Below are 23,457 nucleotides of genomic sequence, written 5' to 3'. Positions count from 1 at the left end.
TGAGTGGGATCGTGGGTCAGGGCCATGTTTGTGTTTCCTACTCTGATGTCTTAACTCCGCACCAGACGACAGACATGCTAGAGTTAGAAACCAGCGAGCGTCTGCTGAAATGTTCAGTATAGTGTACGGGTAATGAAAGCACCACCAGGCTTTGATACATTTTCCTATTTGACTGGGACGAGGGGGTGGTGGGCAACCAACACTCGTTGGACTGTACGTACGCTTCGCAAAGCTCATTCCCATTCATATCTGGCAACATATGCTGCACTTTTTAGACAAAAGCAACATTGATAACAGTATCTGGATATGTTCATCAATATTAGTTGAATTCTCACAGCACAGAAGTCCATTTTGTTTTTGCTGTTTTTTATACTACTCTATAAGACATTCAGAAGGGAGATGCCATTGGTGATTTGTTGTACTTCCTTCTGTCAGGCCACTGTTTGGCAAGTGAATCAAAGACAAGAACTTCACTCATGCAGTGATCCCGCAGCTATCTCTACAGCATTAGCTATATAAAAAAAAAAAGAAAAAAAAAAGAATATTTTAATCTAGTGATTTATTATTTGAATAGCTTAAGTAGTGAAAAAAAACAAAAATAAAAAACAAAACCATTTCTATATTTAATTTGACATGTTTTTAATGGCTCATCCTATATAAACACATGAGAACAAAATTATGGCCAATAAAGGTCCCAAAAACTTTTATTTGTATTATTTATCTGTTGAAACATTAAAAATCATTACTAATAATCGCTAATCTCCACGACTGGCTGAGCATAAAATTAATCTGTAAAACATTAACTGAGGCGCTGTGAAGTCAGATATTTCCCTCAGAGTTAGCGGAGACCAGAGAAGAGCTACATGGAGGGAGATAACTGGAGTTTTGGAAAATTACAAATGTTGCTTTGTAGCTGGTGGGTGCTGCTTCAAATTCCACACTTTTACTAAAAAAAAAAGTGTAGAAGTGTTAAGCCTGCAAAAAAAAAAATAGCTGTCACAACTGCTGTTCTCTTTTGTGCATTTGGTGGAGCCATTATCTTGCATGCGCTGATAAAAGTGACAAAGGCCCAGAAGCGACGACAAACTGGAACCGCTTCTTTGATTAATTCTGCTCTTATCATATTGGAAAAATGCTCCTTGTTGGATGTTTATAGCGTGGGCGGGTAAACACACAGTGGATTTGCACTCGGCTACAGGTGTTTCCTTTTAGTCAGAGCAGCCACCCAACAAGTTGGCGAGAGATCCATCGCCCAACCACGAGATCCCAAGTCCTCCTCCAGCCTTGACAAACTAATGTTAGCGCTACATGTAGCTAGGAAGCATCCGATTCATGTTCACCTCCTGTGACACGACTTCCATGACCTGTCCTCCTCTCCTGGCGCAGAGCTCATGGCGAAGGGGTCATCCCGCCTGTCCCGCTTCACTGGAATTGCATGTGGGCTGTGCAACAGGACCCAGTGAGTCAGGGCTGGACGCACTCCCTCGGTGACTGTCGCTCCCAGCGGTGCTATCTTTCGGCTCTTCCTGTGTCTCTTTGGCGGCATGTCAGTCGGATGAAAGGTATTTCCTCTGAGTCACTGCTCTGTTCTCTTATGTCCACCAGGACCATGCAGGACTTAAAGACCTCCATTGCACAATGCTGTTGTCTGGTCCCCAGGCGGTAGGCAAGCCTCAAAATGGGCCTTTTACTATAACTGGACTTTTTCAGATAAAATGCACCATTCTCTGCTGAATGCTTACAGTACACTAGCTTAGTTTGACACGGTCACGTTTCCAGAGGGTCTTCTTTTGTTTGTTTTTTTTGTTGCATGACTGAAGTCACAGTGACAAGCTGTGAGAGACGCATATAACAAGAATCTTCTGGAGACTCTTGGCCCATTTCTCACAGCAAAGTTAAAGTGGAGCAGTTTTGCATAGAAGTGGCCCGGGATTTTAAGTTGTGCGGCAACAACATTCAAACCTAGTGAACTTGGCCTCAGATATCTGATTTCATCTGTCTTTACCGTTTGAACCATCCTGTGAGGACAGCTCAAGCCAAAAACACACATTGATCCCACACACATATGGTAAGCAGCTCTCCCTATTCAACTTCACTGTCAAAGGAAAGTTCTTTCATAAACCTTACACCTAATAAATCATTTTTTTTTTAAAAAATATTCGCTACTAGAAGTGTTTTGATCTAAGGAGGTTTAGTTTCATTTATTTTGAAGCCACTTTCCATCCAACTGCCTCAATTTATTTTGAAGTCACTTTCCGTCAGACTGCCCCATAACACTTCACGCTGGCGACTTCCTACGTTTTCAAAAAATTTCCTGTTGACAAAAGCCAGAGGGACGAGGTGAACTTGTTGCTTTCTGTCCAGATTGGGGAGAGCATAAACAGACTGGATTGCAAGAGGAAGGCGGCACAAGTTCAAGTTCATTTTTAGCTCTTTATGACATGGAAGTCTGCAGACAACCCTGCAAAGACCAAACAAATGAAGAATGAACAACTGATCCCAGACACAATGAAGTCACAGTGTCCGACAAGTGTTTAGAGTCACTGTAGTGGCTCTGCGAGGCAGTGTGCTTTGAGCTAAGTGCTAAAGGCAGCCTGCTCTTGTGACAATGCTAACATGCAGACATTTATAACATTAAACCAAGAGGACAATCGAATGTGATTCTGAATGTGAACTGATGTGAGTGTTTCTCAAAATGCGTTCTTGTGGACTTATGAAATGTCACCAGTTGCTGTCCAAGTATTGTACAGATTAAAAGTACACATTAGACCAAGTGCAGTGCCCAGATGTGTTCAAGTACCCAGCCGTCTTCAAGTATGCTGCTGTTCCAGTTCCTGAGTGACCACCTTCTTTCATCCTCCAGGGTCCATACTTCAGAATCACTCTTGTTAAATGTGAAGTCCAGGTACTTGGTACAGACAAAACACCCTAATGGTGTGTTCAAGCAACAACTCTGTCAGCATTGCCAGTGACTTTGTTGCTGAGTTGACGTTGGGGTGTCACTCAAGTAAAGGAGACTCAAATGTCATAGGAATTCATCCAATCAAACATAATCCTCTTAACCACAAATGTGGACCTCACGGTAATGTCCCAGGGGTTGTGGCGAGGGAAGGTGGAGCACAGACAGCGACAGCACAGACAGCAAGAAGTTTAGTATGTTTTATTCAAAGTTTTTTGCTGAATCATATCCCAGCACACCAATAACGGTCGATGGACCAGTGGCTGGGCATCCCTGCGCTAGAGGAATACTTGGGATACATCACAGGAAAACACCCTTGGACCGTAACACCCAATTAGACTTGGTCTATTACGGCATGGAGTTTACTGGTTGAGGGAAAACTTTTATTTGTTAATGTTACAAGACCAAGACAAAGGATCGGCCAAGTCATTGCGTGTCGTTGCCTGGGTACAAACATTTGGACACACTGCTAACATGGATACAAATGTAAAAAGACTTCATTGTTTCAGATATCTTTCCGTTCTTGCAAGTGATTTCTCTCTGTGACATTGTTTAGCCTTGCTTCCATATTGCAGCTGTAGAAAGAAATCAGTCGTCATGGGTTCTAGATGACTAACACCAAGTTTGTTCAGCTAAAAGACACAAACAGTCATATACAGAACACCTTTTTGTTTTCAAGCTGCCTTTGCAATAATTTACTTTATTAGGTTAGTTTCAGGTTGACTCCTCCTCAACATATGGGTGGGAGTGAAGTCATACCTAACACTGAATCACTGCTTTCTCCAGGCTTCCTGTGAGACTGCACTTTTCCTGCGTCCATCGCCTCTTTTGGTCGCGCAAATTCTAAATCCACACGTCACGCATGCACATCCACTGCCTCACCGAGTTATGTCACGAATACGTTGGCACCGACTTAAGGCAGAGGGCTGAAATGATGCAGACGCTTGTTAATGTGCGCTGTGATCCACTCAACCTGCTCTGGCCCTTCAGAAGCGCTGATTAAACTTGATGATGATGTTGAATTTCCACAGATGGTTAATGTCCTCCTGTTCTTATCTCCTGGTATGAAACCAGAAATGTGTTGATGCTCTACAAATGAATGTACAGCTGAACAAACACTGGGTTACTTTCTGAGTATACGTGAAAGGGAAAACACACAGCGGACAATAAAACTCTTGAGGCCTGAGTCATGAATGAGGGATGAAATGGAAACTCATGACGCTTCCTGTGAATTATTTCAGTCAAACAATACGTTTTGTTTGTTGTATTACTACCGCAAGTTGATCTTTCCACTTGTGAACCACTGCCACAGCAGTATTTGTAATTCGCCATTAAATTACTTTTCCTAAACTTTTTTTTGATATTCACTCTAAAAGAGAAACTTGAAGCACATGCCTATCAGTGGCACGCTCAGCCCAAAATAAAAGTCTCTATCTTTGCAGCGCAGCTCCTTTAAACTGAGATAACTGTTAATGAAGGCGCATTAAGGGTCAGAGTTACCCGGCCTGATTATTTCTGACTTGCTTATATAATGGACGGTAGCTCAACTCCTAACATAGCTCCCTCAGTCTCTCAGCAGATAAGCCTCTGCAGCGATAACGTAGCTCCTCCAGGTCCGGGCAGGGCGGAGTGAAAGAGGGTTTAATTGGCTAATGTCACCGGCTGTGTCTCAATGAAGCCTTTTGACAACAGGATGAAGTGTTAGCCAAGGCGGCCACAGGTATATTTTCTGTCCGGGGGTTTGACTGAAGAACTATGAATGTCATTGTTTCAAGATAAACAGCTGCATGCCTCTGATTGCCACTGTGGACTGTTTTTGCAAAGTATTATTAATGAAGGCGGGAGGTGGGCAGGATGAAACGAGCAGAAAAAGAAACGCTTTCAACCGAACAAAAGAAGCGCTTTCAGAATTCAACACTACACGATTCATCAGCTGGTCAATTTTAAAGAGATCAGACTGTGTTGACCTTTCCGTCTGTCTGTCTGTCTGTTTGTCAGTGTATGTAAATGTCAATCTGTCCAATAGGCAAATGTAGTCGTCACCATAAGTAACTGAATCTAACAGTAAAATCAACATTACATTCAGATATATCCCAGAAATAAAAAATGATTAATGTTTCAGAATATTCCATCAGTCTGTTTGTTCTTCCCAGAACCACCTTTTTTTTTTTTTTTTTTTTTTTTAAACACACACCGCAGACTGTTTCTCCTGTGTTTTTATTATTTTCGGCCAGTCTGGGAACTAAGATGTTCCAGTGTGTCACAGCCTGTGATTCCTGATTCCTGATGCCATCGCCGTCCTCTGATTGGCCGCCACGGCGGCGAGCTGCAGAGGTGGAGAGGGGGTGGAGGGGAGGAGGGGGGAGGGGGCGTGACCACTGTCCCCGGCGCGCTCCGCTTTATGTACGGCTGTGCGCCTCTCTCCGGGATCAGGGTGAGCGCTCAAGCGAGAAGAGAAGCAGCGGCGACCAGAAGCAGCGCAACTTGGACGGTATACACTCTCACAGCGCCCGCTACGACTACCACTGCGACAGCCAGCCAGTGACCGGTGTTAGAAGCGCCTCCAGTCGGACTCCATTCAGCGTATTACAGCGGGAAAGTTTGGAGAAATGCAGCCAGTGTACCAGCACCTGATCAGCCTGCTGTTTGTCTTCAGCAGCCTGCAGGTCAACCAGCTGACGGAGGGCTGTTCGTGCGCTCTGACGCACCCGCAAGACGCCTACTGCAACTCCGACATAGGTAAGTAAGCCAATATTTGGACCCTGTCACTGATGGAAATCACTATATATGTGTGTACTATTTTATTTCTTTATATTATTATTCTTTTTATTATCTTACATTCTGTAGCTAGAGCGGACGTTGACATAAAATCCTGCCTGTCAGTCAATATAAGAGGGGAAAGACCAGTTTTTATTTCACAGCATGATTTCACCTAAACCTCTATTTTGAGAGGAAACAGAATTTTTTTTGATTCATTTTCTGCTTCCAGTTTGAAGCATTTTGTGAACTATTAGAATAACATACAAGTGGCATCATATAAAATTTAGTTGTTTTTTTTTTGTTGTTGTTGCCAGTCATAGACTCTGAGCGGTTTCTTAAAGTTGTGACTCATTCTCTAAGTCAAGACTCCTCGGGGCATTTCTTTCCCAAACCGTTCCACACTGATGAACGGACTCCCGCACATTAGTTTGATCACCTGATCCCACTCCAGCTTGAACCTGTTTAAACCTCAGAAACGGTGGTTATTTCCTCCCTCGCTGGTTTAATTAGCTCAGCAGGGCAAAAATATTGCCTGCTGATTCCTTACAATATGTGTATGTGTGGCAGCATATTAGGCTTGGCCTCTGTGTTTTGTCAGAAAGTTCACATCTGGCTAAAAATGGGTGTCTCTGTGTTCCGGGGAAATGTGGTGCAAATTGATACCAGCTCATAAATAAGACCCCACGGCCAGCTTGCACGTTTCAAATCCTGCTTATTTATCTGCACGCCTTGGTATTTCTGTGTTCTGGAGCCAGATACGCCTGGCCTCTGGTTCACAAACAGCAGCGAGGGGGCAGGGGGGCTTTACGTGGCTTGTTTTACTACCTGGTTTTTGCTTTTTCTGACTCCCTAGAATAATAGGAATTAGGGTGCTGGCTTAGCCCGGAACGCCGGTCCTACCTGGACTGTGCTTTTTTTGGATAACGCTGGTAAAGACCTGAGGGAGCAAGAGTGTTTGGGTGGGGGTTGCAGGTGGTCTGGGGTTAGGAAAGTTTTAAATGCAGCGAGAGGAGTTTTTGCAGGAGAAGGAGCACGTTTTGGAAAAAAAAAGAAAAAAGAAAAAGGCAGTGGCTTGTTTTGAATGTGAAACGTTGACACATAATCGGACAATAATCTCTCAGAGCAAACTGAGCACACAGGCGCTGCGGCCATGTGTGTAGCCCATGTGTTCGCTCTAATGCTTAGTGTCAACTAACTTACTGGTCTCTGCAGCAACGCCCATGTACACACAAACACACACACGCACACAAACTCTTATGTCACTTTGAATGATACTATTGCACTTACTACTAGCCCCCAGTAGAGGCTGACTGTGGAAGATCATGCATTTTTTATGAACGTTTTAAAACCATTGTATGTCCACATTAAATATATATTTTTTAATAATATCTTAATAGCACCTTGCAGGCTCTAACCTTAAGAAATACTTTTGGGAAATACACTTAATTTCTTGAGCAGAGATGAGACGACTTTTCTCCACTTGTTAAAGATGCAGTAGAGATTGGCTTAACTTCTACACTTAAGGGTTTATACAAGGAAGATATCATGTGTTTAATTACAAGCTCCAGAGAGGTTGCAAGGCGGCTTTTGCTACTTTCGGACACAGGCAGGCGAACTGTTTTCCTGTGTTTCCAGACCTTATGCTAAGCTAAGCTAACTGTTGTGTTATTAGATTCATACTGAGGGTTTCCACCTTATGAAATAAGGTACTGACCAGACTGTCCACCCCGTGTCTCTTGCTCTTTGGTAACCCCTAATCACCAGGCTCCGTCCTCAGCCAAATGACCCGGTTGGAGTGAGTTAAAATGCCACTTCCACAAACACTCATGCGATGCCTTCAGATCTTCAGATAGCTCATGGTGTTGGCTCCCGCTGAGACTTGCCAGTGTAGGATCTGGGACTGACTTCAATGGAGGCAGTGATCAGTTGTGAGCTCCACAAATCCCATTTCCAAGGTCTCGGCTTAGCTTGAAGTGTGCTTTGAATGCTTGCGGTCCCGCTTACATCCTACACTCTAAGGGAAATACTTCTGAAACTCTAGTTGGATGCACAGCTTGTATCACTGAATAATGTGGGTCAAGTTTAGTCATACTGTTCATCCAGTAAAAGTTTTGAGATGCGTAGGTGCAAGTTGAAACTTTCAGATCTGCACAGACCTATTGGATGCTAATCAAACTTCCCGTTCTGCACTGAATTGCATCAGCTCTCGGGCTTGATGTGCAGCAAACATATCGTTTTTTGTAAAAAAAAAACAAACAAACAAACAAATGTGATCCTCATATCCACATTCACTTTTTAACCCTTAGAAGACCCCGTGCTTCTGGTCTGTACGCCCGACCTAGGTAAGATACGGCAACGTGGAAAACAAAAAGGTACGAGGTTTCAATGCTAATGCGACGGGGGAGAAACCCTGTAATTCTCACTGTCGACATCAAAGGCAATATGCCTGAAATCTTCACAATTTAAGACCCGTAGTTCAAAGAGTTTTGCTCTTGTTTTCTTGGCCCTGACCCATAATCACCCACAGGCACTCCACTGGATGAATCACAATTAGGTTAAAGGGTTGGAAATTGGGTTATTGGAGTCTGCCTCTCTTTACTTGACAAAATTGAAATTGAAATGTTGAAAAGAATTAAGCTACTGTAAGAACAACATTTTGAGTACTCTGGCCAGGTAGCTGGTAGTTGGACACATCCTGTCAGCTCTCCCTGCCACATACCTGAGCACCAGGCAACGGCCTGGCTGCTGTCTTATGCAGAGGACTAGTTGGCCACTATTGAGCAGCTGGGTTAAAGAAGCAGCCCATTCACCAAGGGAAATGAGCAGTGCTTGTTTTTCCAGAGCCCTCCCAAAGCAAGATTAGAGGCCCGGCAGTAAGCTTTGACCCTGAAATTTAATATTGCTCTGTAGCAACGCTTGTTCCCAAGTGCTCGGGGTGACAGGAGCAAACCTTTACATGCTTGTACCGTGAACTGGGTTAGTTGCTGGGGATTAGCGTGATATGTGTTTATGTTCGGTTTGGGATTGAGGATAAGGCCACTGAGAGTACCAGATCCTGCCCGGCTGTGGGTATTTTATTAAGCACAGAGGAGCTTTGTACAACAAGTGCAGCATAGAGTGATGCACAGCTTGAAGCGTTGTGACGGCGTTCTCCTGGTACCAATATGTCCTCCTCCGCCTGATTTATGTAGCATTCTGTGAAATCACTACTCCCTCTGGCAGCCATTCCCCCCTTCCTCATCTACAGGTCAACAGGTGAGCAAAGCCTGTTATGAGATGCATTATGTAAGCTTGGGTCAGATAGCTGTTTTCCACAATGTGATTGAAAGTACGATGAGATGCTCAAGGGTCTGGATTCCATACAAGCTTGGGATGTTGGTCCCTTGAGCCAGACATATCAAATCTCCAGCCCACCCCTCCCTGCTTTAATGACCACACAGCCACTCTGGGGTTCACTCTTTCAAACAGGAGGCCAGCAAGGGGGCGATATGTATCTAATTAACCACAAATCAATGACTTATTTGTTCAATGTTTGAAGAGCAAATTGAGTAATTTGCGACCTTTATTAACCTTTGCAACAACTGTCAAACTTTTACAACTGAGAGGAGTCAGCTGGACAATCCAGGCCAGATCCAACTCTTCATGTGAACTGGGAAAGATAAGAAAGGTAAATGAGTTCAATACAAAAAGGGGCCACGGTACTGACGATGCTCAGATAAAACATCCCAGGTCTTTGGTTTTCAAATGTTCTCTCTAATCTGGAGACAGGTCTTCACTGTGAAGCAGTATAACTTAATTACTCTGGCCGAAGCTTACTCAAAGGCACTCATTTTAGCTTAGACGGCTAGCATTTTTGAGGTCTGCTAGCTTGACACAAACTATTTAAAATGACTAGTTGGTTAAAGGTTCCCATGGCTTGATCCAACGGAAGCCTCTCGGGAATCATTTGTGAAACTTGTTGGAAAGCCAAGTTAAAATTTGTGTAATAAGGCAAAGCAGTTCCAGAGATCTTACACCCCCCGATTACTGCACATAGCTTAGATTCATCTTGCATGATTAACTGATATGCGACTACTTTATCTTATAATTTATCAAATATCACAAGCCAAATGACTGTACCGCAGCTTAACAAGATGGTGTAGACTTCAAAAGCAATTCAGTGCACTCAACAATTTTACTACCACATCTTTTCTTGGGCTGCTGACCAGTTGCTTATGGTGGCTAATGTTAGCTAACAATTGCTAGATATTTGATTGAGTTTGCTGACCTAATGTTAAATTGCACAAAAGTATGTTCCTGCACCTGACTCAATAAGCAAGCACCTGACGCTTCCTAGGCGCCCATTGCATACCTTCAACCTGCAAGTGGACACGCTTTGTGTACACCAGCGTTTTCCATCTGACACGTACCACTATATCAGGGATTCAGTTTCAGTGTTTATTTTTGAGCGTGGTAGTGCGTCGTCTTGAGAGTTCCTCTCCCTCCCACTCGCCTCCTCGAGCTTGGACAACTTTCCACTCGCTAAAAATCACTGTCATCCGCTCTGTACCTCGCTTTCTTCCTCTGCCACGCACACAAATGAGTAACCTTATTCCCGTCTTGCCTGCCGTTTGCCACACTGTACGTAGGCTGAACCGAATTACATGCTCACCTTAAGATTTAGCGTTTGCATTCGCGCTTGCGTAATCCCCCTGCTTTAGGCAAGCGATACGGAGTGAAAAATTGATTCGCTTCTTCACTTTCATTTGTTTTCTCTCAGACCCTGGTTACTTCTCTTATCATAAAAAGCCTCCCACTCTTAAAAATGTGTGTCAGATCCCCTGCAGAAGATGAATCCTTTTGCGTCACAGCCTTAGCCTATTATTTCTTATGTTTAGCAAAGTAAGGGGAAGAGACTCTCTTACATTACAAGACATTTCAGTTTGAATATGCCAATTACTCACTAAATGCTTCATGGGTAACCTATCTATATAGGATATAGATAGATAGATAGATAGATAGATAACGGATAACCTGTATATATAGGCGTTACGGTGCTACCTATACATGAAAAACAACCTGAGCTCCGTACATTTAAAGCTAGAAATCGGGGACTATATACCCTTACAAAGAATCAAGAAAAATCACTTTAGTTTAAAGATGGTATAAACTCAAGAAACAAGACCATTATCTACACAGTACGTCCGTGGTTTCAAGTTGTATCGGGGTGATGAGAGATTACATGCATGAAACTGGGTTAAATAAACACTCGTAATGTAGACTTTTTGACGTAGACAGGCAGCCCTTGCGGTCGAACATAAATATAACTTCTGAATGCAGAGGAGGTCACAAGGTCACAGCAGGGGAACGACACAAATCCTCAGTCTCTGGAGCAGCTGAGGCCCTTCACACATTCCTCTGGGTGATGGCACCATCACTGGCCAATTAGTGGCTTCCGTCCAACAAGCGAGGTCCTATCTGGATGTACTTGTGACCCTTCAAACATGAGAGTTTGTTTCTCTTGAGGGTTGGTTTCCGAGGTCGGGCCTGAGTAGGAAACCGGGATTTGGGGTGACACTTGAAAAAATAACGACGGCCTTTCAACCGTGGCACAAGTACCCTGTTGTATCAGCGCATTCTTCTGTAATTGTGCTCCGAACTTGCCGTCTGTCAAACAGCATTTGGGCGCGATTGGAAGAGGTCGATCATGTAATAGTTTGGGTTCACATTAAAAGAGTTGACAGATTAATGGATCAAATGTTCTGCAGAAGGTTATTGCGAAAGGAAGGGAAGACGTTAAGACATTTTCTTTGGTTGTGTGCGTGTTTGTGAAGCCGTTAGCGAAAGTCAGGGAGTAATAACCCAATGCTGGAAAGTGTTTGCTTTGGGCAGTAGTTCATTTATTCCATATTTAATATTTAATTAGAAAAATATATATAGCTTTAGTCTCTTATAGTAAAATTGGTCCTTGATTTCCTAAGTATCCTTTACTGCTAGTACATTCAGTGATAATTAGAACTTCCTAAAATAGACCGAAATAAAGAAGACAAATAGAATATTCTGGGTTTCTCTTGGTGAGTTCCTGGGCGACCGTGTTTCTTTAATCAGCTCACACTAGCTCAAAATAAGATTTATGAGGTTATTCAAATAAACTCTGGGTTCAACTCAGGGACGTTATGTCCAAAATAAATTTGTGGTCACCACTTTTGGGTGGCCACGCTAACTGCTTCCTGTTTAAATCGTATTTTTATGTCTGATTTCCATCGGCCTCCAAGAAAGACAGGTAGACAAATACAGACCTAGCAGAAGATGCCACATGCCTCATTTCTTTCTCTAGTTGAAGAGAATGAAACCCTGCCCTTTTTTTACCTTTCTGGGCAATGTGATCCCCCAAAGAATGTGGGAAGGAAATTCCACTGGGAGAAGATAACAAACATAGCCAGTGTTAGTTGTGTCTGCGGCTGGCGGGCTCTGGGCAGCAGGTGAACTTCACAAAACTTATGCAGGGCCCGCAGCTTTGGTTAGGTATAATCCGGCATCTCAAATGATCGCTCATTTCTACACTCCCTGTTCCTGGCTTTTAACAATAAACCCCCTCACATGAACATGAGTGAAAGCAAACAAATCATAGTCGCTGTTGAGTGTTTTCACCTCACCGACATTTACATGAGGGTCCTGCACTAAGATAGGATCTTTTTAAAGCCCTAAGCCCAATATAGACAAAAGCCTGTTCAAACAGAGGCACATGATCAGACAGAAAAAAACAATTTGGAGTTATGTTTTCCCATGCTGATCTGAACACTAGTTCCATCCTACAGTAGATGTGCCCTTTACAAATGCCTTTCTTATACATGGATGAAGCCTCTTTAAGGCTCTTCCTCTAATTTCTGCTTCAAACTCCAAAGTCCTTGTGTTTTTCCCATTGGTCCTCTTTGGCAAACAGTGCAGCAATGCAGAAAATCGGATAAACGGATTAACTGTTGTGCCAACCTGGTTCTGCAATGGTATTTATCAGGGGCTTGCTAATGCCTCCTACTGGCCGAGGCAGTGTGCCATTTGACAGATTGGAAAGGAAAGGCTCAAAATCTGTAAGCTAAAAAAATGTCTCCTCTCTTCACAGTGATCCGGGCTAAAGTGGTGGGCAAGAAGCTCCTGAGAGATGGACCTTTTGGAACGATGCGCTACACAGTCAAGCAAATGAAGGTGAGAGCATCAGTCCTCTGCTTCAGTGCGAAGGGGGCGCAGAATCTCTTTCAACTTTAAAGAACCATCACAAAATTTTGTTTTAACACCATTGTGGCCTTTCTTCCTAAGCATCAAGTGAGACAGTTGATACCAGTTTCATGTCTATCAGTCAAATATGAAACAGGAGCCAGAACTGTTAGCTTAGCTTAGTCCAGTACCTGAAACATGGGTAAAGGAGCTAGCCTAGCTTACTGGTTAGAAAAATCTTATGAGCACCAGTAAAAGTCTTATATTAACATGAAAAAATAAAAATACAAATTAAATTATTATAGGTAATTTTTGTATATTTTTGTATTTTGAAGAAACTATGTCTCTTATTTTCAGTCTCTGTGATAAGATAAGCTAACTGTATTACGGCTTTATATTTAGCTCACAGAGCTTAGCTTAGGAACTTAGCAACTGACTAAAAGCATGGGGAAACAGCTAGCCTACGAACTCTGACATTGACTAACTAACATGTACAGCATCTTATCAGTAAGTAGTACTTATTAGTAGAGTCTGTGTCAGGTCAGGTCACGCAAATCTTTGTATATATGGCAACTGGACTTATGTTTCCTTCAAATGGAACTTGTGGTTACAACATAGGAAGTCTTGTAGAAAAAAAAAGGTTAGCATTCAAGTAGTAATAACTACTATAAAGAGTAATATAGATTATGGGAATACCTCAGCTAGCGAGCTAACAACTCTGTAACTCAAGGAAAGGATGAGGCCACTGGGAATATCTTTGTAAAGCTTCATAGAAACCTCTATAAAACAAACATGACCCCATTTGAAAGCAGCATTGGTTCTTGAAGATGTTTCACTACTTATCCAAAAGGCTTCTTCAGTTGTAGCCCAAGTACTAAATGAAGGCAAGCTTCCTTCACCTCCAGTGCCAAGCTAAGCTAATCACCTCTAGGTTCTTTCTGTTAGAATGTGAATATTATTCAAAATGTCAAGCAATACCTTGAGTCCCCATGACACAAAAGCACAGATTAGTAAACTGAGGTTTTTATGTTTTAGCTAAAGATGTTAGGTTTTTAACATTTTAGGCGATCATTCAGTAAAATATACCGTCATCACTGGAGGAATGCAATTTGAGTGAGTGGTCTTTTGTTTTAGTTGAATATGAATATGCATATTTTAGGGATTCTTTACAGTTTCAATGGCGCCCTCCACCCCCTCAGCTGCTGTGTAATAGCTGAAAAGCAGTTTGGGATACTTAGCCTGAAAGCCCGTTTTTCACTTCCTCTATGTTCTTGCATAATGCTGCATATTTCTGACAGATGCTGACATCGGCCTGCTGCTCAGACAGGAGCCAGGCCGGAGGATTAGCGGGCTTACAGGCATTACAGCTCAACCGAACTCCTCGCTACAAGTGTAAACATTTCAGCAGAGTCATGCACTGCGTCTGTACAATTGTAGTTGCTAACAAACGCATTAAGTGGCCTCTTGTTGGTGAAGCATATCCATCATCGCTGTACAGATTATCCTCAGGATTAGATATAACCTTTGTGCCCCTTGGGTTATTTATTTGTATTACAGTCTGCTGGTTTATACAGCAAACAGTGGTTTTCCTTTATAAAGAATACAATTCCACCCCCAAATTTCAACAAATCCTTTGAGACCGATTCTTTTGGCTCTCCCAAAGCTCCACAGTTTCTGGTTTAAGTAACAGTGTGTTCAGCTTTTCTGGGAGCTGTGCATCTAAACAGGGATTTCCTGTTGTTCTCAGACAAATAAATTACACTGAAAAGAACACAGTAGTTCTCAGAGCAAATACTGACTTCGGCCTCCGCATACCTGAGCTGAATGGTAGGAACTGAGCTCTAGCATGAAAATTGAAGCACATTACACAATATATAACCACGTTATCTCAGATTTAGTTAAAGGCAAAGCCTAAAACTCCTTCTCCCCCAAGGCATTTCTGAAGAAATGTCATCTGATAAAGCCAGCGTACTGTTTCCATTCCCCATTATTCATGTAGAGAGGTTAAGTAAGGTATGCAATGCCAGGGAGAGTCGTACAACACAATGTTATTTTTGTTGGCTGTAATCAGACGTTTGATCTCCTGTCTTACAGATGTACAAAGGATTCGAGAAAGTTCAGCACGTGCAGCACATTTACACAGATGCCTCTGAGAGTTTGTGCGGCGTCAAGTTTGACATCAACAAGTACCAGTACCTGATCACAGGTGAGCTTTCTTATTTGGGTTTATATCCTTGAATGTATATTTTGATTTATTTACCATTACTAACCTCTAGAAGTCAACTGTAAGATGTGACTATACCTGAATTCCAGACACTGTGTGTATAAGGATACCATCTTAGATACTAAAATAAAATATGTGCCACTGTAAGTTATTGGCCATACCAGACTTTTTCAATGTTCTGACAAGACACAACTCTCAAAACAAAGCGTATTTCAATTTAAAAGACCTTGAAAACATTAGTTTTCTCCTGCCAGCAGAAGCTATCACCATTTCACATTTGCTTGACCAAAGGTATTCCCCCACTTCTGTCCTTTAAAATTTTTTATTTGTCTTGTGACACAAACTTTCCCACTATTTATAACCAACCATTTGACATTGTGCAAGGAGGCACAGCAAGCCCTTTAAAGAAAAAAAAAAAGGAAAAAACTGTGCACTCATTTCCATCAGCTTCTCATCCCTGAAACAGCACTTTTCTCTCTCACACAACTTGTAATTAACAGCCGGCAGGAAGCAACTGGTGTTTTCCAGCAAAAGCATTTTATGGGTTGCTATTTCCAACAGAGGCGCAGTTTACTTTGGACCCTGCAGTGCTCGGTGTATGTAACTGTCGCTAAGTCCCGACCTGTAAATACTGTAACTACAGCGCATGGTGCAAGCCAACGGGCCGGCGTTGCCAGGCAGCCATGGCTATGTTTACCCAGACCGGGCATGAGTGACATCACCGGTGTCTTTCGCCCGCTCTTAGGGCATCTATAATAAGTCCTGCATATGATCGCGACTGCATTACAAGCAATTTAAACAGAGGGGCTACCAAATGAGCTGCTTGACTCTCCTTTGATCGAGCCTCGAGTGCTCTGGCCCTGATTAGTATTTTAGGAGCATGTCACACACTCAACACGGTGTAATAAGCCTGCAAGTGACTCCAGTAATCCTGGTTCAGGGATGCAGGCCAAGCGGGAGGTCGGGGGGTTCGAAGACGCACATATTTGCGAGCTGTTAAATTCCCATATGGTGATAACACTGCGAAGGATACGTACGGTGACAACTTGTGACGTTCCTGTGCGCTTGCAGGCCGCCACGTTGCACCGGTCTCACGAGTTGGTGAGCTGCAAATGGTCCAACACTAAAAATAGACGTCTGCTGACCTTCGGGTACTCAGAAATAGCGGTGTTGGTTTAATGTATGAGATTGTCTTACTATAGGTAAACAAGTTGAACTGCTTGAGTGGTTTACCACATCTTGTGTTACACGGGAAGGATTATGAAATAAAATTAAATAGCATGTGTGCATTTATGGCCTGACTTAATGGATAAAGTAAGTGAAGATGCTTAATGAGGGTACCACAAGGATCAAATAACTGCCAATGAGCTGGAAATTACTGGAGTTATTAGCTTACTTAAGGCCTTGGGAAATACTAGAATTTCAGGAATGCTATCAGCACACCGTCCATCTCTTTCATTCAATTAGTTTTACTATGGCTATGCCGAAAAAATTAAGAAGCTGAATGCATACAAAATGTGTTGTTTTCCTGTCCGTTGTTAGTTCCAGACAACAACTAAATGCTGCACTACCTTTATACGCCGACGACACAGCAATGTTTGTTCTCTTCCACCCTTACACACGCCAATGCTAAGCCAGCATTTCCAGATTTAAATACAGTGGAAAACTTCTTTCAGAGGAAACAAACACTTTTCTTGGCTTTGTGTGTACATGGTACAAGCTGAAGCGAATAGCTCAAGTTTCACTTCAGAACTGTCTTTTCAAAGGCAAATTTAGCTCTGTAGTGTTAATCCCCTCCACTCTTTTGCTTCCACAGGTCGAGTGTACGATGGCAAGGTTTACACTGGGCTGTGCAACTTCAATGAGCGGTGGGAGCAACTCTCATTGGCCCAGAAGAAAGGCATCAACCATCGCTACCAGCTGGGCTGCAACTGCAGGGTGAGTGGGAACAAACTACCTCTGCCCAACAAGGACAAAAACCATGAGAGAAGAGGAGGCAGGAGGAGGATCACGAGAAGGAAGTGCTAAAAGTAAACATGAAACTGCTGGTGTGCTGCTTCTTTTAAGTCCAGTAGAATGCTTATTAACATTCAGTGGTCCCTCTGTGTGTTAAGGGTCCCATCAATTCAGGCTCATTAATACTACTGTTTGACTTCCACACACCAATAAATAGAGATATTATTTTTATTAAAGTGGAAATATGAGGTCACTTTCTGAGTCTAATTTCCACTATTACACATCATGGATATTCAGCTGAGACAGAAATGCAGAAAAAACAAGTTTTAATGCTATCACTGGGAATTATTAAGTAACACGCTTGGAATCGGCTCAAGTTTGCCTCATTCCCAGTTTTATGTGAAGCAAACATGTAGCTTGCCGCTGTGCAGCTGCTGACCCGCCTCGTAAATGTCCTACTGTACAGCAGTGTCCCGGACATCTGCTAACACCATTGGCCCCTATCAGTGTAAGTGGATTAGCAGAGAGACCTATTTCTTCTCGATGCGGAGCCCGCACCCGTAAACGAGAGCGCACATGGCAGCAGCCCAGAGGCATCCAGAGAAGGCAATCGATCAAGCGAGGCTTCAGCATGAGAGTCTGTAAGCACAAGAAGGCGTAAACATCATCACACATATTAAACGCACTCCGCATTCCTTCACAAAGGATGATTTACTGTGGTGGAAAGCAGGAAGCGTATCGTAGCCGCTAGAAAATTATTCTCCACAGATCATTAAAACCACTCAAACCAGGAAGTTATGTCGAACATCTCTGAACCGTGGAGGACAGACTCTCCAGCCTTGAATAACAAAAACAGACGAAATGGGAAACGTGCCCTCTAATGTGCTAATTGAATTTGCTGGCGCATTCATATCCAGATAAGTGTAGCTCTTTGCAGCCGATGACTCAGTTGGGCTGTCACCAAACGCAGCGTTTCCGTTCATCACCTCTCCGAGCAGTTATGTGAATCTTCCTGTCAGTTCACGCCGGATATTCATCCGCGATGCTGCTTTTTGTGAGAGCACCTGGTGCAGTGACGCATGGAGGAGGCTGAGTAAAACCTAATTGAACCTAACCGCTTCAGGAAGACGGTTGACGTTCATTTAACATTTCACGGCACAAAGCGTACGAATGCCAGGGTACGCTTACTGGTTTTGTGCTTAGTTTTTTTTTTCTTTTACCCCACCTGATCAATAATATGCTGCAGTAAATAACTGAAAGCGAAAGCTGAAGAGCACTAGAGCAAATATGAGATTGCACATTTAAAAAGTTTCACCAAGCGCATGCTCTAGCTTTTTTATTTCAAATCATGGTACAGTCATTTCTTTTCTTTGATGAGCCACACTCTTTTCTCTAGTATACTCCTTCATATGTTAATAACTCATTAAACTAATTCAACTTTTGCCTTTTGCACAAACTTCTAGACTCACTGTTACCAAACCTGTAAGTACATTCATCTTCAGGCTTCAGTCCAACTCCAGAAAGTTAACTTTAAGCAATGATAAGTTAGCTAATCTAGGTTGGCATTACCGGACTCAGTTCTTATCAGAATATGAGTCTGGTAACACAATATTTGGACTTCATTATGTAGCATCAGCTGATACAAAGACAAAAATACCTAGGCACACAATTATATAGTCCTACAACCAATCCAGAAAATGCACACCTTCATATCCTTGATGGAGCGTAATCAGCTCTCAATGGAGTGTCTCCAAACAAACTTTTCCCCACAAATTTTTTGCTGACGGGGGAAGTTTGTGCTGGCTTCTAGGGTTTAGCTAATTTGCTGTTGCTATTTCCCTCTGTCCACAAGCACTGTGCTATTAAGCTAAGTACATGCTGGTTCTACCTTTTATATTTATTATGAAGACCTACGAGTGGTATCAAATTTCTCATCTTGGCAATAAAACTGCTATTTCATATCAGAGTCAAGCTTATATGGGTGAAAACAGTGAGTCTACACTAATTCTTCAGTGTGTTTGCTGCTTCATGGCTACATCTTTAGTTTCGCTTCTCTCTCTGTAGATTAAACCCTGCCACTACCTGCCCTGCTTTGTGACCTCAAAGAACGAGTGCCTATGGACGGACATGCTGTCACACTTCGGCTATCCTGGCTACCAGTCCCGGCACTACGCCTGCATCCAACAGAAGGAGGGCTACTGCAGCTGGTACCGAGGACTTGCCACCCGCGATAAAACCACCATCAACGCCACCGACCCCTGAACCCAAACGCACCCTGCCCAAAACCCACTACCACTTCCCCAACTGCATCCTGTCCCCGATTTCCACTTTTAGAGAATTACAAGACTCTTAAAGCTCTGGACGGCCTCCCTTTATATAGGGGCAAAAAAAGAGAAAAGAGCAAATCCATTACAGTGCCTGTTCGTAGCACTTCTGATAGAAAACAATACCTTTTTTTTTTTTGTTGTACAGACCGCCCTGTAACTCTGTAATGTATTTTCCACTCTACAATCAAACATACTCCTGCACTGAGCTGTCCCTGCAAGGTTCAATGATGCTTAAAAGGTCAATAAGAAGTATTAGACTTTGATCAGCCTTTACTTGATCTCCAGTTTTTTTTAATTTTTTTTTAACAATGGCGGTATCACAGGCCTTAATAAGCAACATGCAGTTAGCTTACTGCTAACCTAGAGTCATGGAATATTAAGGCTAAAAAGAAAGGACTCTTAAAGCCAAACATCTTAAAGAAACAAATTAAATTAAATCAGTGAAAAAACAACACAGCCACGATAATACAGTCTAACTTTGAGACGCTGCATTATTTCTACTGAACAGCGTATGCCAGCAGCAATACAGAGGACAACCAATTGTCCACCCGACGCAAGTTTAGTGCCAATATGTGAGGTGAGATCTAATCTGATCTGAAAATGATACCTTTTATTCAGAAAACCTTCTTAAAATGGTATTGTTTCACAGTTAAGTGTACATTGATTATGGTCACAGTTTTTTTACTGTAACGTGTCTCTATGATGGTTGTAGCTCTGCTTTCCTGAGTGCTCAATTTGCAGTTGAGCCACAGACACCGCCCTATCTGTTGTGCACTGACAAATATCAGAGATAAAAATAAAAATAAATGAAAATATAAAAAATCTGTGCAGTGCCGACGTGGGGAGGAGCTCACTTCTTGCAGCTCATATCTTGTTGATATTTTATTTTTTGGTGTATATAGCATAAGCTACAGAAATGAACTATCAACTCAGCTGAAACCTCTGTCGTACATTTATTTATATGTTTATTGGATTACTCTGTAACCATGTGGTATATGTGCAGAAAAATATGAAAACAAAGGCCAAAATATAGTGGAAACCATTGCTGCATGTTAGACCATCCAGAATGAAGGACCAGTATTTGAGGATTAAAAATCATGGTACTTTTTTTTTTTTTTTTTTAATTATTATTATTTTTTAAAATCATAGTTCCATCAACTGGTACTCTTCACCAATCCAATAAAAGTACAGTAAAAGCAGAGGTTTCAGAGAATGACATATTTTGTAAGTCAATATTCAATCTTTTGTATTTAACTATTTGAAATGGATATTATATATATATATAAATGAAAGTAACAATATTGTCACTAAATTCATTCTTCTTCACCTGTTCCCATCAAGGGTTTCTCTTATTTTTATTTCCCTTCATTCCATTCCAGTAACAAACACAGACTGGCCTCAAAGGGGAGTAATAGCCTCTTCGTCACCTATACTAAAGGAGTACCATAAATATTGTTGTTCAAAGCAAAAATGGCAAACTAAGTATTAAAAAAATAATCCAAATTTTTCAGGAACATGCTTATTTGCCTTCTTATTTAGAGTCAGATGAGATGTAGTTCTCATGTCTGTTCTAAATATGACGTTAGCAGTCATTTAGCTTAACTTAGATATGTTCCGCTAGCCTTGTATACAATGTGGTAAGCTAACGTAGCATACTACATAGTAAACTGCCAGCCTGCTTGCTAGCATCTTTAAAGCTCACTAGTTGTCATAGTTATCTCATTGTTCTTAAAAGTGTTAACAATTGCTGAGCTGTAATATAACTTGTGAGCTTCTGAAGTTGTTTAATTTTATACCGTTGGCGAAAACTAAGCTAGCTGTTCCAGGTTATGCTAAGCTGATCATCTGCTGGCTTTAGCTGGATTTGGTCTAAAACGAATGAAAGGTGGACAATTCCATTTAAAACAAAGTGTATTTAAGACTGTCTTTAAAAGTAATCAGCTTTAATTCACAGAAGTCAAAACAATCTGCAATGAAAACATTTAGTCGACGTTTAATATGTCTGCTTCAGTCAGATTAAATTGTAATCAGAAAAGAGCGATTGATAAATCAAAAAATATGTGAATATGTTATGTTATCCATGTCATTAAGCAACTGAAGCACTTTTAGAAAATATCCCTCAATCAATTAAAAATGTTGCATTTTAACTGGACTTCTAAATAGTATACAGTTTGTCAAAGCATCAGTTATCCGTCCTCATGTGGTGACGAGGCTCTTTCTCCAACTGTGGCGATTCTGTGTCATTATTTCTGTGGTTCATGTTGTGTGTAAATATATTTGTCCGCTTAACACAGAAAAACTCAGTCAAGATTGATCCTTAAGAAATATATATATCCAATCAAGGAAGCTGTGTACAGTGTGCGTGTGTGTGCAAACACTGATTCCTGAATTATGTGGGTGGGGGCTGTTTCCTTGTAGGGCTTATAGAAATGTTTGACTTAATTTCTGTGTTTTATATTTTTATAATAAACTTTTATTGAAAAACTGGCCATATGGAGACTTTGGTGGTCTTTTTATGTGCTTTTTTTATGAGCATTTTTTTTTCTCGCTCTCTGTCGAGTTTGAATGAAGAAATAATATCTAGGAGGCACTCACCATCTGCGTGTGGTTGGGATAGAAGGTTTGTTCATTCAGGGGGAATTTCTCAGGGCCAAGGGAGTGGTAGAGCTTAATCATCTGAGAAAACTGCAAGCAGAAATAAACAAGACAGTCCGGCGTCATTATTTAGGCAGCAGGGGACACGGGAGGTTAAAGAGAAGCTTTTAAAAGCTCCACCTGTGTTCACAGAATATTTCGAAGCAGAGGAATTTCACATGATGGATCATATTGAACTTAACATCTGGGACTCGGATGGCATTTTTTGTCCGGCCTTTACAGATATTTCAGTAAAAACCCAGCTCTAATCTCTGGAACCAGATATCTGCCTACGAATGTGCAGAATCTGTAGGAAAGGGGCGACACCTTGGTACTGGAACTTTCTGGTTTGTGTCTGTAGTCTGAGTAGTATTTATAAATCATGTTTGAGAAGGCTTTCGTAGCATGCACTTAAACATTCCAAAAGAGCAGAGGAGGCAGAGCACTGCCATATACTGTCAGCATGCAAGCTAACATAATACCTAAACAAAGCCGTTGTTGTTTTAAACTGTCATCTCTCGACTCAATACGCTTGTCTCTAGTCTATAGTCTATGAACCATGACGGCTGTTAACCAACTCTGACTGCGTGGGTTTGAACACCAAAAGGTCCCAAAGGAATAGTCCATTGGCAGATCCTTATACTAACTCAAGTGTCTTAAGTGTTTTGATTTCCTTTCTGGTGGACCTACTTGTTGCATTTATCGGTGGACTAACATGAGCATGAGGTTAACCTTACTTCCTAGCTTCTCCGCATTCTGGGGCACTCTTTGCTGGACTGGGTCTAGGAAAACCTCTTTGTCAAATGTCTGTGCAACATGGCAGCTAGCTAAAAAGCCTTGATTCTGAGAGACTGACAAAAAAACACCATTTATTGTTGACTGTCCCTGTGGCAAGTTTTAAAGTTATCAACCTGCTAGGTCCTGGGAAATAGGCTCTTAAGATCTTTGAGGGTGAGATTCAAGTCAATTTAGAGTAATGATAAATTATATCCAGACTGTAACCAAGATGCCCAAATAAGGAAGTCAGATGACTTTAGTATAACAACATTATGATACTGAAATTTGTTTTACTTTCCTTTCTGGTGGACCTACCCGTCACATTTATCAGTGGTTTACATTAGTGTGAGGTAATCGAAATGTTCAACATTCTGGGGTATTCTCTGCTAGACTGGCTCTAGGAATAACTCACCGTCAGATGCCTGTGCAACATGGCAGCTATTTAATAAAGCCTTTATTATGAGGCACTGACTGTGGAAACTAACAACTAAACAGATCCAGAAGGGTAAGGTGCATCCCAGATAACCCCTGCACATGCCTTTCACTGCTGTTTCGTGGTTTCCCTCAGAGCAGGTTGACTAATAATGTGCAGTGGCAGAGGGCGCCTGCTCCGCAGGTTCCAGGCGCAG

At 42.0% G+C, this 23,457-nt stretch overlaps 2 protein-coding genes across 3 annotated transcripts in view; one reads left to right on the top strand and one right to left on the bottom strand.

The window, feature by feature from the left end:
- The window catches only part of LOC124999778 (synapsin-3-like), a 111,392-nt gene that overhangs the window by 38,877 nt on the left and 49,058 nt on the right, over positions 1-23,457 (bottom strand). Inside the window, exon 6 of the mRNA XM_047574809.1 lies at positions 22,013-22,102. Within this exon, the coding sequence (XP_047430765.1) occupies positions 22,013-22,102 (90 nt within the window). The remainder of the gene's footprint in view (positions 1-22,012; positions 22,103-23,457) is intronic.
- On the top strand, positions 5,362-21,906 carry LOC124999779 (metalloproteinase inhibitor 3-like). Of its 2 annotated transcripts, none has more exons than XM_047574811.1 (5): positions 5,362-5,698; positions 12,819-12,901; positions 15,005-15,116; positions 16,951-17,164; positions 19,155-19,304. In XM_047574811.1, exons 1-4 carry the CDS (start codon positions 5,569-5,571, stop codon positions 17,160-17,162), a joined length of 537 nt encoding a protein of 178 aa, XP_047430767.1. In that variant the 5' UTR covers positions 5,362-5,568; the 3' UTR covers positions 17,163-17,164; positions 19,155-19,304. The 2 variants fall into 2 exon arrangements, with proteins under 2 accessions (XP_047430767.1, XP_047430766.1); XM_047574810.1 differs by having other exon boundaries at positions 5,368-5,698; positions 16,951-17,072; positions 19,155-21,906.

This window comes from Mugil cephalus, chromosome 22 (assembly GCF_022458985.1).
Source record: "Mugil cephalus isolate CIBA_MC_2020 chromosome 22, CIBA_Mcephalus_1.1, whole genome shotgun sequence".
NCBI classification, from domain to species: Eukaryota; Metazoa; Chordata; class Actinopteri; order Mugiliformes; family Mugilidae; genus Mugil; species Mugil cephalus.
Note: the sequence above shows the minus strand (reverse complement) of the source record. Positions and strands in the feature narration are given on the sequence as shown.